The sequence below is a fragment of the Oncorhynchus mykiss genome, chromosome 7, assembly GCF_057628025.1.
Source record: "Oncorhynchus mykiss isolate SJ-2025 chromosome 7, ASM5762802v1, whole genome shotgun sequence".
Classification (NCBI taxonomy): Eukaryota; Metazoa; Chordata; class Actinopteri; order Salmoniformes; family Salmonidae; genus Oncorhynchus; species Oncorhynchus mykiss.
Window position 1 is genome coordinate 70,617,626 of NC_143028.1, and position 26,020 is coordinate 70,643,645.

At 42.3% G+C, this 26,020-nt stretch overlaps 1 protein-coding gene across 2 annotated transcripts in view; it reads left to right on the forward strand.

The window, feature by feature from the left end:
- Positions 1–1,885: 1,885 nt before the first annotated feature.
- The window catches only part of LOC110528505 (carbohydrate sulfotransferase 11), a 35,655-nt gene continuing 11,520 nt past the window's right edge, over positions 1,886–26,020 (forward strand). The window contains exon 1 of one of the 2 annotated variants that reach the window (XM_021610610.3): positions 1,886–2,386. In XM_021610610.3, the coding sequence (XP_021466285.1) occupies positions 2,293–2,386 (94 nt within the window). In that variant the 5' untranslated portion in view covers positions 1,886–2,292. Of the gene's footprint in view, positions 2,387–2,633; positions 2,783–26,020 lie in introns of those variants that run through there. The other variant, XM_090241873.1, reaches the window with a different exon arrangement.

Below are 26,020 nucleotides of genomic sequence, written 5' to 3' on the forward strand. Positions count from 1 at the left end.
CGTTTTCAAATACAAGCTTGCAGGGTTATAGGGATGATTGGGCCATACGTGAAATGTCTATGGACAAAGAGAGAGTGCAATGCATGCTTTGGTTTAGTTAAACTAGCCACTGCTACCAACTGCTAAAATTACAATTTTGTAACCAAAGGCCAGTGCTAGTCAATGTCCCCCAATTAGCAAACTCATATTTCATGCCCAAATCCTCTCTAAAAGGGATGTTGTAGCTGACTTTGAGATGATCACTAAAATACTGCTTGCTCTGCAGTAAAGATGGCAAAAACAGTATTAATGATTGACGTCTTTTTTTCTCTGTGTATTTGAAACTGGTTTGCAGTTGTCTTTTCTTCTCGTCCCTGCTCTCCCGCCGCTTCCAGTTCTCTGACAGATGTGGTCTGACACAGCAGAATGAAGCACTGACAATAAGTATTACGGTGGAATGCAGACACCGCCCTGGCTTGCTAGTCTATCATGCCAATAACCAAAACAATGTAGGAGATTTACATTCTCAAGAACAAAAATGTCAAATATCGAAGCCACTTATCATTTTTTTTGTCTCTCTTGTGTTATGTAACAGGTCGACTTTAGAGGCAGGGCAAAGGTTAAAGATATGTTAGAAACGTTTGTATGCTCCAACTATGTGATGTTTAGTGTCTATAACAGTCAAATCATTGACATTCTGTGAGGGAAAGCTACACGAAGTGTAGTCCAAATGAACAAGCGCATTACTTTTTAAAGCACATACTGTACAGTATGGTGTGGTTTTGCTTTTATTTCATAAGTCTTGTTTAGTTTTAAATAGCCAAACGGATTATTGATTGTGGAGCGAGAACAGTTTACAGTTTTTTGAGAATCTATCATGGCTTCATTACTCTGTCCTCCCACCAACCATGTTTATTGGTTAAGAAATGTAACCTTGTACTTAATAATCTCTCCCATTACAATGACACTTTTCCTTAAGTTCCTCACAGCAGTGTTTTCCCAAATGTCCACCATAATTTGCAAATAAATTCATAAAAAAACTTACAATGTGATTTTCTGGATTTTTTTTTTCTCTTGTTGTCTGTCATAGTTGAAGTGTACCTATGATGAAAATTACAGGCCTCTCTCATCTTTTTAAGTGGGAGAACTTGCACAATTGGTGGCTGACTAAATACTTTTTTTGCCCCACTGTATATAGCCTCGTTACTGTTATTTTATTGTTGCTCTTTAATCATTTGTTATTTTTTTACTTCAGTTTATCTAGTAAATACTTTCTTGGCTTGTAAGTAAGCATTTCACTGTAAGGTGTACACGTGTTGTATTCGGCACATGTGACATAAAATTTGATTTGAAATATCACTGTAGTAGTGAACGGTGGTGTATGGCCCAGAACTGATTTTTACCTGGGTATATGTAACAATGTCTACACTGTAATTACCCTACTTGCTTATGTAGCTTGTGTGCAATAGGTGCTAGATCATTAGTATCTAGCTGCAGAAAAAATAAACCCAGGCCTATTCAAATATCACTGTAGTCATTCATTTTATACCAGGAATTCATTTGCATTGGTTCACTGAATATACATCATATTTATTTTCCAATTTCACCAACTAAACTCTTGTGGGTGTATATTGAACAAAAATATAAACGCAACATGCAACAATTTAAAAGATTTTACTGAGTTACAGTTCATATAAGAAAATCAGTCCATTTATATAAATTAATTATGCCCTAATCTATGGATTTCACATGACTGGGCAGGGGTGCACCCAATCTGAATTAATTTCCCCCCACAAAATGGCTTTATTACAGACAGAGATACTCCTCTGTCTGGATTTGTTATTTCTGCTCATATTGCTATATTTTTTTTCAGTATAGCATATGATTCACCCCATGCCACGTGCCAGCCATGTTTCTGGAAAGTAAAGAGTTAACAAAAAACCAAACGTTTGGAAAGAAGCTTCAACGGGCATATAAAACCCTTCATCATAAAAATACATTTGTGTTTTTCTCCTGGCCAGTTGGGTCTGCAACTCATTATTTGCTAGCTTCACATACCGTAAAGTGTCGCTCCTTTTGTGGTTGAACAGTTGCAACTTTTCAACGGCGCAGAACATGCGTGGATGTACATCAACATGACGAATTGCACAAGTAACAACCAGCAATTTTATTTGAAGAAGGCTGTTCTATATGTACCCGGGCAATGTTCTCGAATGTCCAAATCCCTAACATTACTTGAGCGTGGAACGGTCATTTTTTTCGCATGAATTACAAACGGATTTGGGTCGGTTTTGTCGTTCCTTAAGATTCAGGATGAGAAAACCCAAAGTTAATCGGATGGTTCTTGCGATGTGCTTGGGGTGTTTTATAATGGTTATATTCTATTTTCAGAGCAACTTGAAACCAGGTGAGTCGAATACCCTGCACGAGCGTTTTATATTTCGACGTTAATAAGGGTTCATAGTTTCACCATGTGTTGTGCATACAGAGTAACTTTTGAACATACAGTATGTATATTTAAAGCTCTCAAATGGCATGCCCTACATTGGGATTGTTTTTCTTCTTCTTCGTATTAATAAGTATCCTAATTGTACAGTAATAGGCACTCAATATTTGCCAACAGCAATTCATTCCTGCCATCTGTGTTCTCATAGTGTTCCTGAATGGTCCAGTCTCAGCCCCGACTTCAATCTGCTTAAAAAACTGAAGAGAATGTTTGAATATTGCTGCTCATGAATGATTCCGAACCAAATGTACTGAGCTTGAGCAATGAGCAAACAAATGTTGCCCTAAGAGAGTAAAGGTTGGTAGAATCGTATTCAAAATGATTCACAGCTGTCTGTAATGGCTGCCAAAGGTGCTACCACCAAGTATTTAGCAGGCAGCTCTTTTTACATTTTTTAATTAAATTACACACACACATATATATATATATGTGTGTGTAATTTAATAAAAAAATGTATTTATTTATATATATATATTATTAGGTATTATTTTATATATATATATATATATATATATATATATATATATATATATATATATATATATATATATATATATATATATATATATATTAGGTAGCCAAGTGGAACTAGCGTTGGATTAGTAACCGAAAGGTTGCAGGATCGAATCCCCGAGCTGACAAGGTACAAATCTGTCGTTCTGCTCCTGAACAAGGCAGTTAACCCACTGTTCCTAGGCCGTGATTGAAAATAAGAATTTGTTCTTAACTGACTTTCCTAGTTAAAGGTCCACTATGCAGAAATTGCTACACCATTTCTTGGTTTCAAAATTCTAAGTTCGCCTAATTTCAGTTTGTGACAAAACAAGTGTATATATAGTAGGGAATCATTGTACCATCTACCATCGCTCAAAAACGTACATATTGCAGCTTAGTGTTAAATCTAGTGATAATGGAGAAATGTTGTAATTAGATCTTGTTTGTGCAAATACCAAATTCCTTTCAAATCCATAACATTATGCATTGTCTGCCTGTTATCTTCAATATGTTTAACAATATTGTTCAGTACATGTCATTTTATTGGTGTTCTAAGCATATAAAATGTAAACACATTCATTTACATGCTTTCTAATATTTATATTTTGACAGAAAAGTATAATTTTATTATTTGAAGTTTGTCCTCATTTACTAGGCCTACATGAAGCAGACATAATGTAAATGAATGTGTCATATTTGAGATGATTTAAAGCAAATTCCGATACAACATTTGTTTACTCTAATTGGGCAACTCAGCCGGCTGGTTGAGATGTTTGCGATGCATTATTTCTCAAAGTTTACATCATGCAAACAAAAAGTCTTAATTTATGACCTATACTGAGGCTAAATACACACTTTACAGAAAAAATATTTGTCAGATATTTTTTTTCTTGGTGTGCCAAATAGCGACTGTATACCCATTTACTTAGTAATTTGACTAAAGTGAGAAAGTTGGTCATTTTGCAGACTTGGCCTACACCACACTACAGATATAAACACATCTTCTAATGCCTTGCTGTTAGTGAGTAAACCACAGAGATGGTGTGTTTACAGTGTGTTATTGTTGTATTGCGTCTCCACCCCACTCTCAACAGCTTTCATTAATGTTTTACCTCCTGGCAAAACCTGTCTCCATTTCCCTTTGGGATGTGAACCAGAATGGAGGAAAACTTTGATTACCAGTCTGATTGGTTCAGTGTTTTCTCTGCTATGTGGAATAATGTGGTGAGAGTTTCCAGCTGTTGCTGCATTTATTTTACTGCGAGGCCTATCCCACTTTGGTCCTTCTTTGCCAATACAATTGCCATATTCAGACATGCCCAGCCATACTGAGACCAAGTAAGCCTAAAAGAGTACATTTTGGGGCTTTTTATCAAACGTTCGAAAATAATGGTCACCTCTGCCTGTTAGTTTACTTGTTACAACATTGTTTTTAAGAACTTTTCCCATTTATCAGTAAAAATGGTGCCGGAGAAGAAGGCAGATGTTTTACGTGTACCCAACCGATTGTGTTTTTTGTTTGTTTATTTGCGTTGTTTGTAACATATTTTTAAAACTTATTTTGTACATAATGTTGCCGCTACCGTCTCTTATGATCGAAAATAACTTCTGGATATCAGGACTGTGATTACTCACCACGGACTGGCAGAATCCTTTTTTTCCTTTAACAAGTCTGACAAGCCCGACTTGAACGATATACTGCTTTCACGGGAACAGGCCCAGATCCCTGTGATTTGCGTGAGGCACAGAAAAAGGGACCAGAGGGTGGGCTGCCTTCTGAGAATTTGTAGGCGATCTAATAAACCCCCACTTCCTTCCATTCTACAAGCAAACGTGCAATCTTTGGAGAATAAAATCGATTACCTACGGGCAAGATTAAACTACCAACAGGACATTCAAAACTGTAATATCTTGTGCTTCACGGAGTCGTGGCTGAACGACGACACTATCAACATACAGCTGGCTGGTTATACGCTGTACCGTCAGGATAGAACAGCGGTGTCTGGTAAGACAAGGGGCTATGTATTTTTGTAAATAACAGCTGGTGCACAATATCTAAGGAAGTCTCGAGCTATTGCTCGCCTGAGTTAGAGTATCTCATGATAAGCTGTAGACCACACTATCTATCTAGAGAGCTAGATCTCTATTTTTCGTAGCTGTTTACATACCACTACAGTCAAGAGGCTGGCACTTAGACAACATTGAATGAGCTGTTATCCGCCATAAGCAAAGAAGAAAACGCTCACTCAGAGGCGGCGCTCCTAGTAGCCGGGGACTTTAATGCAGGGAAACATAAATCGGTTTTACCAAATTTCTATCAGCATGTTAAATGTGCAACCAGAGGGAGATAAAAATCTGGACAACGTTTACTCCACACACACAGACGCATACAAAGCTCTCCCTTGACCTCCATTTGGCAAATCTGACCATAATTATATCCTCCTGACTCCTGTTTACAAGCAAAAATGAAAGCAGGAAGCACCAGTGACTAGATCAATAAAAAAGTGGTCAGATGAAGCAGACACTACGCTACAGGTCTGTTTTGCTAGCACAGACTGGAATATGTTCCGGGATTCCTCCGATGGCATTGAGGAGTACACCACATCAGTCATTGGCTTCATCAATAAGTGCATTGATGACATTGTCCCCACAGTGACCGTACGTGCATACCCCAACCAGAAGCCATGGATCCGCACTGAGCTAAAGGCTAGAGCTGCTGCTTTCAAGGAGCGGGACTCTAACCCGGAAGCTTATAAGAAATCCCGCTATGCCCTCCGACGAACCATCAAACAGGCAAAGCGCCAATACAGGACTAAGATCGAATCGTACTACACCGGCTCTGACGCTCGTCGGATTTGGCAGGGCTTGCAAACTATTACAGACTACAAAGGGAAGCACAGCCGAGAGCTGCCCAGTGACACGAGCCTACCAGACGAGCTAAACTACTTCTATCATCACTTCGATGCAAATAACACTGAAACATGCATGAGAGCACCAGCTGTTCCGGATGACTGTGTGATCACGCTCTACGCAGACTTTTAAACAGGTCAACATTCACAAGGCCGCAGGGCCAGACAGATTACCAGGGCGTGTACTGTGAGCATGCGTTGACCAACTGGCAGCGCATGCTCGCATCTCCTTGTCCGAGTCTGTAATTCCAACATATTTTAAGCAGACCACCATAGTGCCTGTGCCCAAGAACTAAAAGGTAACCTGCCTAAATGACTACCGACCCGCAACACTCACGTCTGTAGCCATTAAGTTCTTTGAAAAGCTGGTCATGGCTCACATCAACACCATTATCCCAGAAACCCTAGACCCACTCCAATTTGCACACCACCCCAACAGATCCACAGATAATACAATCTCTATTGCACTCCACACTGCCCTTTCCCACCTGGACAAAAGGAACACCTATGTGAGAATGCAATTCATTGACTACAGCTCAGCGTGCAACACCATAGTGCCCTCAAAGCTCATCAATAAGCTAAGGACCCTGTGACAAAACACCTCCCTCTGCAACTGGATCCTGGACTTCCTGACGGGCCGCCCCCAGGTGGTAAGGGTAGGTAACAACCCATCCGCCTCGGTGATCCTCAACACAGGGGCCCCTCAGGGGTGCGTGCTCAGTCTCCTACTGTACTTACTGTTCACTCATGACTGCACGGCCAGGCACGACTCCAACACACCTGTGCTACCACCGTAGCATACTCCTGGGCTACAATACCCGGGCCCACGACCGGTCTATCGATGTCACCGCATGAAGAGGAATAAACAGACTCCCCCCATCGCGACGTCCCCCAAAGGCTAACTCTCTAGCCCTCGCTATCTCCCTGCTTGCTAATTCGGCCTGCTAACTGCTAGCTTGTCCAGCTCCGGTCCGCTAACTGCTACCTTGTTTAGCCCGGGCCTACAAACTGTTAGCTTGTTAGCACAGGCCTGCTAACCGTCTGAATTGCCGCGTCCCAAACACTCACACTCATCTCTTTTTGATTTTTAACTTGTTTATACCTTCCGGAAACCTGCCTCACCCAATGTGATACGGAATCGCTATTATTTTTTATTTTTAGTACACACTCAAGAACCCCCAGAAGCTAACCAGCTAACTAGCTACAAGCTATTTAGTCATTGTTAGTTTTTTTAACCTGGATAACACTCGCCAGTCCAGCTTCCCTGCCCCATCCACCGCTGCCCCCTGGACACTGATCTCTTGGCTACATAGCTGATGCACGCTGGACTGTCCATTAATCACGGTACTCCATTCTGCTTGTTTGTTTTATCTGTTGGCCCCGTTGCCTAGTCAACGCCATTTTACCTGCTGTTGTTGTGCTAGCTGATTAGCTGTTGTCTCACCTACTGTTTTAGCTAGCTTTCCCAACTCAACACCTGTGATTACTGTATGCCTCGCTGTATGTCTCTCTCAAGTGTCAATATGCCTTGTATACTGTTGTTCAGGTTAGTTATCATTGTTTTAGTTCACAATGGAGCCCCTAGTTCCACTCTTCATACCCCTGATAACTTCTTTGTCCCACCTCCCACACATGCGGTGACCTCACCCATTACAACCAGCATGTCCAGAGATACAACCTCTCTCATCATCACCCAGTGCCTGGGCTTACCTCCGCTGTACCCGCACCCCACCATACCCCTGTCTGCGCATTATGCCCTGAATATATTCTACCATGCCCAGAAACCTGCTTCTCTTATTCTCTGTCCCCAACGCTCTAGGCGACCAGTTTTGATAGCCTTTAGCCGCACTCTCATACTACTCCTTCTCTGTTCCGCGGGTGATGTGGAGGTAAACCCAGGCCCTGCATGTCCCCAGGCACCCTCATTTGTTGACTTCTGTGATTGAAAAAGCCTTGGTTTCATGCATGTCAACATCAGAAGCCTCCTCCCTAAGTTTGTTTTACTCACTGCTTTAGCACACTCTGCTAACCCTGATGTCCTTGCTGTGTCTGAATCCTGGCTCAGGAAGGCCACCAAAAATTCAGAGATTTCCATACCCAACTATAACATCTTCCGTCAAGATATAACTGCCAAAGGGGGAGGAGTTGCAGTCTACTGCAGAGATAGCCTGCAAAGTAATGCCATACTTTCCAGGTCCATACCCAAACAGTTCGAACTACTAATTTTGAAAATTACTCTCTCCAGAAATAAGTCTCTCACTGTTGCCGCCTGCTACCGACCTCCCTCAGCTCCCAGCTGTGCCCTGGACACCATTTGTGAATTGATCGCCCCCCATCTAGCTTCAGAGTTTGTTCTGTTAGGTGACCTAAACTGGGATATGCTTAACACCCCGGCAGTCCTACAATCTAAGCTAGATGCCCTCAATCTCACACAAATCATCAAGGAACCCACCAGGTACAACACTAACTCTGTAAACAAGGGCACCCTCATAGACGTCATCCTGACCAACTGGCCCTCCAAATACACCTCCGCTGTCTTCAACCAGGATCTCAGCGATCACTGCCTCATTGCCTGTATCCGCTACGAAGCCGCAGTCAAACGACCACCCCTCATCACTGTCAAACGCTCCCTAAAACACTTCTGTGAGCAGGCCTTTCTAATCGACCTGGCCCGGGTATCCTGGAAGGACATTGACCTCATCCCGTCAGTTGAGGATGCCTGGTCATTCTTTAAAAGTAACTTCCTCACCATTTTAGATAAGCATGCTCCGTTCAAAAAATGCAGAACTAAGAACAGATACAGCCCTTGGTTCACCCCAGACCTGACTGCCCTCGACCAGCACAAAAACATCCTGTGGCGGACTGCAATAGCATCGAATAGTCCCCGTGATGTGCAACTGTTCAGGGAAGTCCGGAACCAATACACGCAGTCAGTCAGGAAAGCTAAGGCCAGCTTCTTCAGGCAGAAGTTTGCATCCTGTAGCTCCAACTCCAAAAAGTTCTGGGACACTGTGAAGTCAATGGAGAACAAGAGCACCCCCCCCCCGCTGCTCCTCGCCCAAGCCTCTCCAGGTTCTCCTTTACCCAAATTCAGATAGCAGATGTTCTGAAAGAGCTGCAAAACCTGGACCCGTACAAATCAGCTGGGCTTGACAATCTGGACCCTCTATTTCTGAAACTATCCGCCACCATTGTCGCAACCCCTATTACCAGCCTGTTCAACCTCTCTTTCATATCGTCTGAGATCCCCAAGGATTGGAAAGCTGCCGCAGTCATCCCCCTCTTCAAAGGGGGAGACACCCTGGACCCAAACTGTTACAGACCTATATCCATCCTGCCCTGCCTATCTAAGGTCTTCGAAAGCCAAGTCAACAAACAGGTCACTGACCATCTCGAATCCCACTGTACCTTCTCCGCTGTGCAATCTGGTTTCCGAGCCGGTCACGGGTGCACCTCAGCCACACTCAAGGTACTAAACGATATCATAACCGCCATCGATAAAAGACAGTACTGTGCTGCCGTCTTCATCGACCTTGCCAAGGCTTTCGACTCTGTCAATCACCATATTCTTATCGGCAGACTCAGTAGCCTCGGTTTTTCGGATGACTGCCTTGCCTGGTTCACCAATTACTTTGCAGACAGAGTTCAGTGTGTCAAATCGGAGGGCATGCTGTCCGGTCCTCTGGCAGTCTCTATGGGGGTGCCACAGGGTTCAATTCTCGGGCCGACTCTTTTCTCTGTATACATCAATGATGTTGCTCTTGCTGCGGGCGATTCCCTGATCCACCTCTACGCAGACGACACCATTCTATATACTTTCGGCCCGTCATTGGACACTGTGCTATCTAACCTCCAAACAAGCTTCAATGCCATACAACACTCCTTCCGTGGCCTCCGACTGCTCTTAAACGCTAGTAAAACCAAATGCATGCTTTTCAACCGATCGCTGCCTGCACCCGCATGCCCGAATAGCATCACCACCCTGGATGGTTCCGACCTAGAATATGTGGACATCTATAAGTACCTAGGTGTCTGGCTAGACTGCAAACTCTCCTTCCAGACTCATATCAAACATCTCCAATCGAAAATCAAATCAAGAGTCGGCTTTCTATTCCGCAACAAAGCCTCCTTCACTCACGCCGCCAAGCTTACCCTAGTAAAACTGACTATCCTACCGATCCTCGACTTCGGCGATGTCATCTACAAAATGGCTTCCAACACTCTACTCAGCAAACTGGATGCAGTCTATCACAGTGCCATCCGTTTTGTCACTAAAGCACCTTATACCACCCACCACTGCGACTTGTATGCTCTAGTCGGCTGGCCCTCGCTACATATTCGTCGCCAGACCCACTGGCTCCAGGTCATCTACAAGTCCATGCTAGGTAAAGCTCCGCCTTATCTCAGCTCACTGGTCACGATGGCAACACCCATCCGTAGCACGCGCTCCAGCAGGTGTATCTCACTGATCATCCCTAAAGCCAACACCTCATTTGGCCGCCTTTCGTTCCAGTACTCTGCTGCCTGTGACTGGAACGAATTGCAAAAATCGCTGAAGTTGGAGACTTTTATCTCCCTCACCAACTTCAAACATCAGCTATCTGAGCAGCTAACCGATCGCTGCAGCTGTACATAGTCTATTGGTAAATAGCCCACCCATTTTCACCTACCTCATCCCCATACTGTTTTTATTTATTTACTTTTCTGCTCTTTTGCACACCAATATCTCTACCTGTACATGACCATCTGATCATTTATCACTCCAGTGTTAATCTGCAAAATTGTAATTATTCGCCTACCTCCTCATGCCTTTTGCACACATTGTATATAGACTCCCCCTTTGTTTTCTACTGTGTTATTGACTTGTTAATTGTTTACTCCATGTGTAACTCTGTGTTGTCTGCTCATACTGCTATGCTTTATCTTGGCCAGGTCGCAGTTGCAAATGAGAACTTGTTCTCAACTAGCCTATCTGGTTAAATAAAGGTGAAATAAAAAATAAAAAAACACCATCATTAAGTTTGCAGATGACACAACAGTGGAAGGCCTGCTCACCGATATCAACGAGACAACTTATAGGGAGGAGGTCAGAGACCTGGCCGTGATGTACCAGGACAACAACCTCTCCCTCAATGTGATCAAGACAAAGGAGATGATTGTGGACTACAGGAAGAAGAGGACCGAGCACACCCCTATTCTCATCGGGGCTGTAGTGGAGCAGGTTGAGAGCTTCAAGTTCCTTGGTATCCACATCACCAATAAACTAACATGGTCCAAGCATAGCAAGACAGTCGTGAAGAGAGCATAACAAAACCTATTCCACCTCAGGAGACTGAAAAGATTTGGCATGGGTCCTCAAACATCACCACAAAATCTACGGGAATAGCTTGAAAATTCAAGACCCTTGGGTGTTGCCATAGATTTACGTTAGAAGTGCCCATCCCAAGAAGGCTCAAGGTCATTGGCCACAGATAAAATGATGTCAAATCATATATCTACTTTAGATTTAATTGGACTGATCATGTCAACATCATACTTTCAAAATCTTAGTTAGCAAGCTAGACAAGCAGTTATCATCATGAGTCAAGTCGACAATCTCCTGGCAAATCATTTTCAACCCTTGTCATATGAAGAGAAATTATAGATGAAACGTATCGGTGCTCATCGGCCATTGGACATAAACATTACACAACAAGTTGGAAATTGAGTGGTTTGGAAGGAATCAGTGGCTAACTGCAAGTGTTGCAAAGCAATCACTAGCCTGCTATTCAGTGGAGAGGGTGTGTGGTCCAAGTCTGGTTTTAAGGGTCTCTTTTCCAAGCTTAAAAAGGATAAACATTCACATGCAACACCATGGGCCAGAAGAGGTTGAATACATTCGCCATTCTGTCAAACCAGCATGACTTCTGCCACGTTCAAAACAACTGGGAATTCTCAGACTTCAAGTGAGATCAAGACAACTGGGAACTCGGGGGGAAAAAAACTAGCTCCGGCTTGGAAAATGTTTTGAACTGCCATCCAACTCGGAATTCCAAGTCGTGAACTCTGGCCTCTTTCTAGAGCTCTGACCTAAAGATCACTGACGTCATGATTCAACCTTTGTTTTTTTTCAGTTCTCTTGAAAGCACCGTAAATCCAAAGAATGCCAGACTTTGACAAAGTTTGATGACAAAATTTGCCCACAATATGGACCACCTTCCACCTTCCTGGTAAAGTGATTACAGCATAACAAGGGGAGTCCAAAAATGTATTGTATGCTGCTGCATAAATGATGTAATATACCAGGGAGATATGTATATTGTACCTAAGATAGGAATAGGTATGTGTTGTGTAGTAAGCTGGTGGTAGCCCATGTGCCTCACCCTAATAATTTTGTCCCTTTCCCCTCATAACTTAGCCTACTGTTCTGACTTGGTGGTGCACATGTAGCCTATAACCTGTTTTAGAGAAATGTAATCATTGAATATTGTAAGAGCTTTCATTGTCTGCTTATATGCCCCCTTTATTTATCCTACGGTCGTGACTTGGTGTACAGGGATAATACTGTAAGAACAGCCCATGTTCTGAATTCTGTTGCAATACAGTAGAAAAGTGCTGATTAAATAGTTATATTGACTACATCCATCTTAGCTCACTCATTAATGTCTTAATCGAAATTACTGATGGCCTCTTATCCACTCATCTTTCCCTTATGCCATAGTATGTACTATGTACATCTCAATTATCTGTAGAAACCACATTTGTGTAAGCAAGTCAGCCCTGTCAGCTATGTTTTTTTCAAAAGCAGTAAATGAGGCTGAATTAACTTTTTCGCTGCCAGACAAGGCTCCGCTGATAACTAGGTGTAGCGGTGGTAAGGATTCATTCCATGGTGTTGAAAAGAAAGCTCTGCTGTTGGGACAGCTTTATGTAGGCCCTAACAGTTTGTGGGCACCGTAAGTCACTGTTATAGTGCAATGAATGTGTTTTTTAGTGTTGTGTACCCCCCAAAAAAATGTTTGGGTTCTATCAGTTTACACAAGGAAGCTGGTCCCCACCTCATACATGCCTTGCCTGGGCTTGACTCAAGGGCATTGCGGTTATATAAGATGTACCTGCTCGACACGCGAGTGTCAAGAACAACTGCAGCACCACACACTAATAAAAATCCCCTTAGGGGTAAATCTGTACATCCTGTTTCCAGTCAGAAGAGTAGGAGCACAGTCTTGAAATATGTTCCAGTTTCTCATTTTTGAAGTGTTTGGCATTGTTTGAGTCTTCAGTCTAGAATGTAGTGTCCCAGAAGCGATAACGACTGACTGTCTCTCATTAAGTAGATCTCGATGGCACTCAGTGTCCCAGGTGAAATCAGTTCTGCCTGGGATTTCCGTCAGATCTGTAGCCATCTTGGGATATTGATGACAGCTCGATTAGGCCCCGCTGTTCTTTTCCCCCTGCCAGCTGCATATTCATGATGACCAAGCACTCCAGGATTAGATTATTTTGTGATTCCGGAAGACGTATTTCTTCGCTCACTCTAGGCTTGGTTCATAATTGGCCTCCATTACTTCCAGCTGCTCTCACCAAGGCACAAACCCCACGTAGGATTGGATTATCTTCTTACACACAGAGGACTGCTGGGAATGCCAAAAGGAATTCTCTCTAGATTTTTGTCTTGCATAATTTGTATGTGCTTCGTAAGCTTTTTATTTTGATCTACGGTCGGTCTTGCACTGTCATCCAAATGTTAGTTTTGGTGTTAAAAATGTTCCAAGATCTGTGGTCACCTTATCTGCCTATGCTGACTTAACCTTGATCTGGGAAATTGCTGAGTGCGTTAATTAGATGTACATTTCCTGTTTTGGGGACCTGCGTGGTTCTGGTACAGGTTCTGACTGACATTTTCACTTACAGTATAAATCGATATGTGGACACCATAGATTCTCATGGACACAGGAGTATGTCTCTTCTGCCCTTGTGAAGCAGGATGGGAAATCTGACACCACTTGAAGCTGGGATGTCCCTCCTACCATTTCATTCACTCTTCCAACTATCCTTCAACCCCTGGCTGGACCTTACGTTACAGCCACCAACAACGCATATGCCTGGAATCCTTACATCGTAACGCAACAGGAGAAAGTGGTTTTGTTGCGGCAGCACATTCAGAGATCGATTTATAGCCATTCATCTAAAATAATTCATAAATTTGGCATAGATGGACAAGGTTAGAATGAGATGAAAGGCATGTTCCTAACGAGTTCAGGAAGCTAAGCTAAAACTCTGTGTGACATTCACAGCAGTGGGGGCAGACGTTTTGATCGAGAGACCTTTAGAAAATATGCACATTTTCTCTAACACTAAATATACAAATATGTATTTTACAGTTGTATGGAAGGTGAAATTGTATAGTTAGTCATTTATAAATTGATTATGTTGTATTTAGAAAAATTATGTAATTTCAAGCCTGATTTTTACAGCTTTGTTAAATAGGCAATACATCATAAAATGTTATTTTCATATTTTTTTAATCATATTTGTACTGTGTACTTGAGCTTGTGTCCTCAAAAGTGGCTACATCTCAGCAATTCATTTTTTTAAATTCCAGAAAGTTTATATTTTAACCTTTCTTGGAGTATGTAGCATTACTAGATATTGTTTATAGACCTCTCATGATGAATAATTACTTTTGGGGATATTTTCGATTACGTTATATTTTCGATTACATTTAGATACATTTTAAGAGGTTATTAGCCTTGTTCTCCTCATTTGGCGAAACACTTGACTCCTGATCAGCACATGACAGGCATAGCACACAAGGTGTTCCCAGGACAGCCTGGTGGGCAATCAATCCATGAATTAAAGACTTAAACCTTGGTGATGACCCAATCACCACCTGGAAGACCCTCCTTGTGGAACACCATGACCTGATTTGCTTTTTGGACCTCTTGCTGCCTAGCAGCTTTGCTACTCTTTTTACCCCAGCGAATTTGCTTATAGGAAAACAGCCCCCACATGTTCTGTAATCCCCACAGTGTGTCTCTAGGACCAAGACCAAGAAGATACCTGTACCACATCTGCTAACACTTTGTTTTAAGACTCTCACTCTTGTTAAACAGATACCACACATGCGCACCTGCAAACGCACGAACACCCTTCACACACATTGCGGCAACAGCAGGGATCGGCCTCCACACAGCACAGTGTGTCTCTCACTAAAGCGCACTCTCTTTGGCAGACCTGGAGAGACTGTGGAGGGGGAGGGGGCCCTGCTTCCCGAGGGACTTCCACACAGAGCAGTGTTCATGGCAGGGACAGGAGTAACGCAAGATTGGCCTTTCTATATTCTGCATCTACTAAGCCATTGCTAATGTACCAGAGAGGGAAAGAGGGAATCAGCATGGTGCATAGTCAAAAGGAAACCAATAGCACTTAACAGCTGGCATTAAATAGGTTTAGGGGGAGTGCTATAAACCCCTTTGTAGGGTAGACGGATGTCTACTTGGCTTTCATTGTTTACATTTTTCTCACTTAGCTAGTAGATGATCTTATTCTGAGTGATAGTCCGTGACTTAGATCTTCAGCAGTTCGGCTTGCAATGCTTGCCAATGAAACATATGAACAGTTGTAAGTGCTAGGCTCTAATGTGTACCTACTCTGTAATTAGCTTATGCATCAGAGGAATAGCTACAAACAGTGATTTGAAGATTTTTTTGTGTGTAATTTTCCATGTTTGTTGAATGATAATAACAGGAAGGTAAGGTACTAAGATTACTTATTGGTTCAATGTGTCATCTCTGCTTGTTCCTGGAGTACAGTAGCTAAAGCCACTTTCTGCCAGGTTATTTAGACTGACATTACATTCAAAAATAGTACTGACGTTGCCTGTACTTCTGGCATTTTAATTAGAAAAAATGTATAAAAGGTTTGGGAGTGGTCATATTTAAAATGTCTGCTGCCTTGACTCACAGCCGCAGTTTCCATAAGGAGGTATGGAATGTGTTTAGAAAACACAATAAAAAATATATGTACAGTAACACTTCACCACAAAATGCCCCACACTTTCGCAAATCCTGAGCAAGGGCCAGGCTGAAGTGACAAATCCCCCTCCATGGACAATGAGGCAACATGTTTTTGTGATTAGCCAACAAATAGTAAACCCATGTCTGTTGAGAAAGTAACCTATAAACGTAACCTATAAACGTGGAAATAGTTGTTTCTCTACACAAATAACATGTAATTTCTATTAGTAAGACATCTGTACAATGAGAAAGTTAAAATTGGCATGCAGTTATTCAGATCTAGTTTGCCAAATTAGCAGCTGTTGGGTTGAATGCAGATGGACAGCAGATGGCAAATCTAGAGACTTGGTTTAATATGTATCGTTCCATCTATTGCTTCTCACACTCTCCCCTCTCCCTCATGGTGGTGCATATCTCAGGTTATCCCCACGTACAGTGGGTTACAGTTTACAGTATATATATTTAATGCATGCCTTGCTGTGGCATGGAGCGTGTCAGTGGGTTCACTGTTCACACGCGGCTTGGCACTCAGACTTGCCAAGTCTCACACATGTGTGGAGAGGGAGAGACACACACATCGCCTGTCTGCCATTTTCCTTGCCCCACACACTACATTTTCCCTCCATACTCTCTATTGATCTTACAAATAGTATTACGTTACATTTATACATGGTGGAACTACCACAAAAGGCTTAAACAGCCTTGTAGACCACGGTGTCTGTCACGTAACCCTAAACAATGCATTCAAATTGCCATTGTGTTCGTTGTCCATAGCTTATGCCTGCCGATACCATAACCCCACCGCCACCATGGAGCACTCTGTTCACAACGTTGACATCAGCAAACCGCTCGCCCATATGATGCCATACTGCCTGGTACAGTTGAAACTGGGATTTATCCGTGAAGAGCACACTTCTCCAGCATGCCAGTGGCCATCGAAGGTGAGCATTTGCCCACTGAAGTAAGTTATGATACCGAACTGCAGTCAGTTCAAGACCCTGGTGAGAACGACGAGCACGCAGATGAGCTTCCATTAGACAGTTTCTGACAGTTTGTGCAGAAATTCTTCGGTTGTCCAAACCCACAGTTTCATCATCTGTCTGATGTGGAGGTCCTGGGCTGGCGTTGTTACACGTGGTGTGCAGTTGTGAGGCCAGTTTATGGTAGTGAAATTAACATTAAATTCTCTGCCAACAGCTCTGATGGACATTCCTGCAGTCAGCATGCCAATTGCACGCTCCCTCAAATGTTCCCTCAACTTGAGACATATGTGTCATTATATTGTGTGACAAAACTGCACATTTTAGATTTGAATGTTATTGCCCCCAGCACAAGGTGCACCTGTGTAATAATCATGCTGTTTAATCAGCTTCTTGATATTCCACACCTGTCAGGTGGATAGATTATCTTGGCAAGTGAGAAATGCTGACTAACAGGGATGTAAACAAATTTGTGCACAACATTTTAAATAAATGTTATTTTATTAATAAAATAAGCTTTTTGTGTTTATGGAACATTTCTGTGAGCTTTTATTTCAGCTCATGAAACATGGGACCAACACTTTACATGTTGCTTTTATATTTTTGTTCAGTGTATATACATTATTTTAATAGGACACTGAAGTCCATTATTTCTCTGAATTAGGCTGTTTGAGAAGATCTGAATCCTAAGCAACCTGCATACACATTATTTGAAGTACACTAGACCAACATAACTACCGTACTACGTAAAAGCTGTGTGCTGGAAAACCTTGTTAGAGCATGGGTGGAGTAGGCATTTTGGTGCTTGTGAATTTATTTTACTTTTTAGCATTAAAACCAATGCCTACTTCTCACTTTAAATGTCTATTTTTTTATTTCCATGTTTTTTTACACCGGAAGGGTCATTATACAACATTTCCACATGCCAAGCCATATTTGTAATTTTTTACTAAACTAAAGTCTATCATTGGCAGTGCTATTGTAACCTTTAATTTGGCCTCTGCCAAAAGGTGGTGTGTGTGTGTGCATAACTGCAAGGGTTGTGGGTTTAAACCCTGGTCTGCTGGATGTTACCCTCTAATAACTCAAATCAGTTTTGAACTAACTGTTATAGTATGTTTAGCATTTACCAGGGATAGTCCAAAGGAGTTGTCTGCAGTTTTCAGAAGGCAAATAGCTCAATTGATTGTGACAGTTTTACATTGTAAAATATGACTCAATTCCCATTGATAAGAGAACTATTTTAAGGCATTGACTGTTTTCATGTCACAGCAGCATCATCCAATTGGATATAATGATACTTAATGATACTTATGGGTATTTAAAGAGCTTGGAGTTCAACTGTGTTGTAAATATTGTGATTGCATTTGAATAGTTGATTGAATTGGGCTCGGGCAAGATTATGGTATCTATCAGAGCCGGGCCATTTGATGCGATAGCATGAATGCTAACAAGACTAACATTGTCCTTAGCTCTTTTTTAAGCTAAATTTAATTTCACATATTCATTTGTTCCAAGGGCACTGTACTACTATGGCTGACCCTGTAAAACAACACATTTCACTGCACCTATCCGGTGTATGTGACAAAAAAACATCTATATAAATTATTGATGCACCCAGCCCTTCCTCTTCTGTGTGTGTTTAACTTAATCCAAACAGCAGTTAGGTGTCACTTTCCTCCCTCTCTCTAAATTTATGCTTTTTGGGTTAATCCGTCTACAGCACATTGAGTTGCGTTGTTTACAGAACTGTTGAGGTAAAAAGTCTATTTGAGAAATCCTTGGGGCTTTGCGGGTTTATGTTGTCCGGAAGTCATTTTTCCAGAATAAACACAACAGTCACCATGAAATCATACCCTGACTCATGCAATAACTGCCTTCCGATAACCTTTATGTGAAAGTTAAATCAAGGCTCATAAAGTTTGCTCTTAATACGGGTAAATTGCATAGTCATTTGCGTCGGGTTAGTGTCGCAGTACCATACTCACAAGCGTGGAATCAAGGCTAGCGTTGGGTCCACATACAGATGCCACTTAATTAAACATGGGGAAATCTTTTCTTAATCTTTTTTGTGCATCTCTGAGCGATTACTGTTCAAGGAGGCAGAAATATAGCCACTATGATGAGTTTTGCCTCATATCATATATGAGCCAGGTCTCTAAAGCCCTGCTCACATTGGCATTGACTCAAATATATATTTTTTTGCATGTCCAATTCTAATCCGTTTCTTTTCTTCCTGGCAGTCTGAACAGCCAAAAAACACATGGAATCAGATATGTCAAGCCACATTTCAAACCACCTATGAATAGAAATCTGATTCCTTGCCATGCGACTCAAATCTGATTTATTTGCCCTCAAGTGGTTTTTAGACTTATTTGGCATATCTCATATCTTATTGGTTAGCTAGCTACTCTGTTGACAGTTTTAGAAGAACACATGGTATTTAACTACCTCGTTAATTGTTTAGTTAACGAACAAATGAGTGAATGTGCTAGATAGCTAAACAGCTACCTAGCTAGCTGACTGCTGTGGCTAGCCAAAAAGGACTCATTCTGAAAGTATGATGCTTTTATCCTTTGAGGCTTTAAAAGTGTTCTTACACTATGATTTTGAACATTCAAAGCACCTGGGAAGCATCCATGCAGTGGTGGAAAAATTACCCAATTGTAATACTTGAGTAAAGTTATTTGGTTTTAAATATACTTAAGTATCAAAAGTACATTTAATTGCTAATATATTCTTAAGTATTAAATCATTTCAAATTCTTTATATAAAGCAAACCAGACAGCATCCATTTTGTTTTTTATTTTTTTACGGATGTGGAAAGGGGGATACCTAGTTCGTTTTACAACTGAATGCATTCAACTGAAATGTTTCTTTCCGCATTGAATCCAACCCCTCTGAATCAGAGATTTGTGGGGGGCTGCCTTAATTGACATCCACGTCATCGGCGCCCGGGGAACAATAGGTTAACTGCCTTGCTCAGGGGCAGTACGACAGACTTTTACCTTGTCAGCTTGGGGATTACTGGCCCAACGCTCCTACCCACCAGGCTACCTGCTGCCCCTGCCAGGCTACCTGCTGCCCCCGCCAGGCTACCTGCTGCCCCCGCCAGGCTACCTGCTGCCCCCGCCAGGCTACCTGCTGCCCCTGCCAGGCTACCTGTTGCCCCCGCCAGGCTACCTGCCGATAGCAAGGTGTTTCCTCAGACATAATTTACAATTGAAGCACATGTGTTTAGTAAGTCCGCCAGATCAGAAGCAGTAGGGATGACCGTGGATGTTCTATTGATACGTGTGAATTAGACAATTTCCTGTCCTTCTAATCATTCAAAATTTAACAAGTATTTTTTGTGTCAGGAAAATGTTATTGGGTAAAAAGTACTTCATTTCCTTTAGGAATGTAGTGAAGTAAAAGTTTTCAAATATAAATAGTTATTTACAGATACCCCAAAAGCCTACTAAGGTAGTACTTTAAAGTATTTTTACTTAAGTACTTTACACCACTGCATCCATGACAGGTGTTGTTGTCACCATAGCTTGCGACATTACTTTTGAGGGATCATAAACAGTAGCACCACCACCAATCAGCCTACCCCATTGCGCCACACCCATGGTTACTATGGCAACTAGCCTTAGAAGTGACTTGCTGTTTGGACAGTGAGTATTCCAAAACTGATTTAAAAAAGTAAACTGATTTGAGCATTAAGGCCTGCACTGTGAACAAGGCTTAAGTGCCTCCGTATAGCTTTACTCTAGAGTTGAAACATGGCAGGTTTGAAAAGCGCCTCTGTATAGCGTTCCTATTTAAACTCTTTGCCTTTGAACTTGAGACTGACTGCTTTTAAAGTCTTAACAGGACCGAGTAAGTACAAGTCATATTGACAGGAACAGTGCAGGTCATTAAAGCAGGGGAGAAGATATTAAAAGCAACTGAAAGCATGTGTACCTGGCTAACGAGCTGAGAATGATTTGACTTTGCTGCTCTAAGAATAATTTAGGAATTTTCAATTGTGAAGCCTATGCTTAAGCAATAAGGCCCGAGGAGGTGTGGTATATGGCCAATATACCACGGTTAAGGGCTGTTCTTATGCATGACGCAACGCGGGTTGCCTGGACACAGCCCTTAGCCGAGGTATATTGGTCATATATCACAAACCCCCGAGGTGCCTTATTGCCATTATAAACTGGTTACCAACATTATTATAAGAGTAAAAATAAATGTTTTGTCATACCTGTGGTATATTGTCTGATATACCATGGCTGTCAGCCAATCAGCACTCAGGGATCGAACAACCCAGTTTATCTTGTACAGTGGGTGTGTGTGGCGCTAGTGACACATCAGTCTGTTTTGCCCAGTCGCAGAAGAATGGTGGAATCTGTCCATTTCAACAAGACCTTGTAATATGGATGGCCCAAAAGAAAATAAAAAGATATTGTAAATTGGGATATTTCTGGATCTGACAGAACCTAGTAAGATTAGTTATTGAAGTTTCTTCCCTCTGAAAGTATTTAATTATACTGAAAAAATAAGTAAACGCAACATGTAAAGTGTTGGTCCCATTTTTCATGAGCTGAAATAAAAAATCCCAGAAATGTTTCATTCGCACAATAACCTTAATTGTTTACATCCCTGTTAGTGAGCATGTCTCCTTTGCCAAGATAATCCATCCACCTGACAAGTGTAGTATATCCAGAAGCTGATTAAACAGCATGATCATTACACAGGTGCACCTTGTGCTGGGGAAAATAAAAGGCCACTCTAAAATGTGCAGTTGTCGCACAACACAATGCCACATATGTCAAGTTTGTTTTGAGGGAGCGTGCAATTGGCATGCTGACTGCAAGAATGTCCAACCGAGCTGTTGGCAGGTAATTGAATGTTCATTCATCTACCATAAGCCGCCTCCAACATTGGTGTTTTTCCATCTTTTAAGGATAAAATGGCACCGGAAGAAATGCCAACCAATTGTGCTATGCCTCGTAAGGATCCGCAGAAGGCGAGTGGGAAAGCTGCCGTTATTGTCAATATTACTCGTCAACGTGAATAATTGGACAATACATTCGAAGAGGTACGTGGTATATCCTACCAACGGGACATCAAAAAATGTAATATCATATATTTCACGGAATCGTGGCTGAATGATGACATGGATATTCAGCTAGCGGGATGTACGCTGCACCGGCAAGATAGAACAGCACACGCTTGTAAGACGAGGGGGGGGGCGGTCTGTGCATATTTATAAACAACAGCTGGTGCACAAAATCTAAGGAAGTCTCTAGATTTTGCTCGCCTGAAGTAGAGTATCTTATGATAAACTGCAGACCACACTGTTTTCCAAGAGAGTTTTCAGCTATACTTTGTGGCTGTTTATTTACCACCACAGACGGATGCTTGGAACTAAAACAGCACTCAGTCAGCTGTATAAGGAAATAAGTAAACAGGAAACCGCTCACCCAGAGGCGGCGCTCCTAGTGGCCGGAGACTTTAATGAAGGGAACTTAAATCAGTTCTACCTAATTTCTATCAACGTCAACAAATGTGCAACCAGAAGGAAAACAATTCTAGATCACATTTACTCCACACACAGAGACGTGTTCAAAGCTCTCTCTCCCTCACCCTCCATTTGGTAAAACTGACCACAATTCTATCCTTCTGATTCCTGCTTACAAGCAAAAATGTATGCAGGAAGCACCAGTGACTCAGTCTATTAAAAAAGTGGTCAGATGAAGCAGATGCTAAACTACAGGACTCTTTTTCTAGCACAGACTGGAACATGTTCCGGGATTCTTCCGATGGCATTGAGGAGTACACCACATCAGTCACTGGCTTCAATAAGTGCATCGAGGATGTCGTCCCCACAGTGACTGTACGTACATACCCCAACCAGAAACCATGGATTACAGGCAACATTTGCACTGAGCTAAAGGGTAGAGCTGCCACTTTCAAGCTGCGGGACTCTAACCCGGACGCTTATAAGAAATCCCGCTATGCCCTCAGACAAACTATCAAACAGGCAAAGCGACAATACAGGGCTAAGATTGAATCATGCTACACCGGCTCTGACACTCGTCTTATGTGGCAGGGCTTGCTAACTATTACAGACTACAAAGGGAAGCACAGCCGCGAGCTGCCCAGTGACACGAGCCTACCAGATGAGCTAAATCACTTCTATGCTCGCTTCAAAGCGAGCAACACTGAGGCATGCATAAGAGCATCAGCTGTTCCGGATGACTGTGTGATCACGCTCTCCTTAGCCGATGTGAGTGAGACCTTTAGACAGGTAAACATTCACAAGGCTGCTGGGCCAGACAGATTACCAGAACGTGTGCTCCGGGCATGTGCTGACCAACTGGCAGGTGTCTTCACTGGCATTTTCAACATGTCCCTGATCGAGTCTGTAATTCCAACATGCTTCAAGCAGACCACCATAGTCCCTGTGCCCAAGAACACTAAAGCAACCTGCCTAAATGACTACAGACCCGTAGCACTCACGTCCATAGCCATGAAGTGCTTTGAAAGGCTGGTAAAGACTAACATCAACATCATTATCCCAGAAACCCTAGACCCACTCCAATTTGCACAACATCCCAATAGATGCACAGATGATGCCATCTTTATTGCACTCCACACTGCCCTTTCCCTTTCTCCACACTGCCCTGCGCTCAGCATTCAACACCATAGTACTCTCAAAGCTCATCACTAAGCTAAGGATCCCCTCCTCCAGTCCCCTCCTGTACTCCCTCTTCACCCACGACTGCGTGGCCAGGTTTGCAGACGACACAACAGTCGTAGACCTGATCACCGACAACGATGAGACAGCCTATAGGGAAGAGGTCAGGTTCTACAGCTGCAACATCGAGAGCATCCTGGCTGTTTGCATCACTGCCTGGTACGGCAACTGCAAAGCACTACAGAGGGTAGTGCGTACGGCCCAGTACATCACTGGTGCTAAGCTGCCTGCCCTCCAGGGCCTCTACATCAGGCGGTGTCAGAGGAAGGCCCTAAAAATTGTCAAAGACCCCAGCCACCCCAGTCATATACTGTTCTCTCTACTACCACATGGCAAGCAGTACCGGAGTGCCAAGTTTAGGACCAACAGGCTTCTCAACCGTTTTTATCCCCAAGCCATAAAGACTCCTGAACAGGTAATCAAATGGCTACCCAGACTTTTTGCATTGTGTTCCTCCCCCCAACCCCTGTTTATCATGTATGCATAGTCACTTTAACTATACATTCATGTACATACTACCTCAATTAGCCCGACCAACCGGTGCCCCCGCACATTGGCTACCCTGACTATCTGCATTGTGTCCCTCCACCCACCACCCGCCAATCCCTCTTTTACGCTACTGCTACTCTCTGTTTATCATATATGCATAGTCACTTTAACCATACCTACATATACATACTACCTCAATCAGCCTGACTAAGCGGTGCCTGTATGTAGCCTCACTACTGTTGTTTTTCACTGTCTTTTTTACTGTTGTTCTTATTTCTTTACTTATCTATTGTTCACCTAATACCTTTTTTAACTTAGAAATTGCACTGTTGGTTAGAACCTGTAAGTAAGCATTTCACTGTCTACACCTGTTGTATTCGGCGAAGGTGACAAATAAACTTTGATTTGATATTTAATAAAGCCCTTTTGTGGGGAAAGACTCATTCTGATTGGCTGGGCCTGGCTTACCAGTGGCTGGCCCTATGCCCTCCAAGGCCGACCCATAGCTGCGCCCCTGCCCAATCATGTGAAATCCATAGATTTGGACCCAATGAATTTATATAAATTGACTGATTTCCTTCTATGAACTGTAACTCAGTAAAAACATTTTGCATTTTGTAATTTTGTTCAGTATAGTTACTGAAGTGTTGCTATCTAATTTAATTTTAAATCATAAGCATGTCAGTAGCTGAATTCTCCATTCTTGTACATTCCCTTATACAGTGTACGTAACACAATGCCATTTATTATGTAGGGTTTTTGAAGTTATGGTTGATGGTACCAAAATGCAGAACATGATCTCAGCCATGCCCTGTCTGTCTGCACCCTCACCTACACCTCCCCTTGCCCCGAAGGACCATATCTGTGACTCTTTGTCTCTTCCCAGCTAACAGATAATGTTCTGAGAACCATATGTTTCTTAGAGCTTGGTGGGAGCATGGTTGTCCTTTGGTTATTTTGCATATAACCTTCCCACAATGTTCTGGGAATGGTGCAAGATAATTGCTTAGCTTTGTAACATTCTCAGCACATTTAAGAAACTTGACAAAATAACATTATTTTGAAATACGTTAAATAACGTATTTCATTACTTCAGCAGAATGCACTGTCAGCTAGCAGTGTTATTGAAAGTCTTATTGAAACATTCAGTGAAAGTTAAGATATTCAAAACACAAAAAAAAACTATAATTTTCATTCTCAGAACGTTATTAAAACCTCCCAGGAAAACTTTAAAGGAACCCGATTATAATGTTCTCAGAACCTCCCAGCAACTGAAAAACAAAAGTCCCAGATTTTCACTTCCATTCTCAGAACGTAAAAAAAAATATACAGTTTTACTGGTCAGGAAACTCATGGCTTCGTTCCCAGAACCAATGGGAAACCAAAAACTTACGCTCCCACAACTACCAAGGAACTAAAAGAGCAACAGCATATGAAATGACAACAACAACAATCTAAACGCCATGTCATGTTTTTTAAAGGAACTCTAAAGTAGTCACAGAGGTTTTCTACCTCTGTTTATACTCCATCTGCCCCCTTGGTTTTCTCTCATTGCTATGCCTCAGTACCCATGTGGTTTCGGGATTTTCCCTTTTTTGCCTCTCCTCAGTTACTTCCATAAAGGAGAGCTGTTTTCTGCAGTGTTGCTGCGTTGTATGTTTAGCGGAGCGCTACAGTAAGAGGTACATTAGTAGTCTGAATGGATGCACAGTCTTTTTTTGAGGCCTGGTTTCTTCTCTTTCTCTTTTGTGTGTTTCTATGACAACCTGTAGTGTTGTATAAGATGGCGTTTTGGGTGTGCACCTGTGTGTTGGTGTTTAATGACCCTCAGGTGTGTACAGTTGAGCAATACGGCCCGAGGAGGTGTGGTATATGGCCAATATACCACGGCTAAGGGCTGTTCTTATGCACAACACAATGCGGAGTGCCTG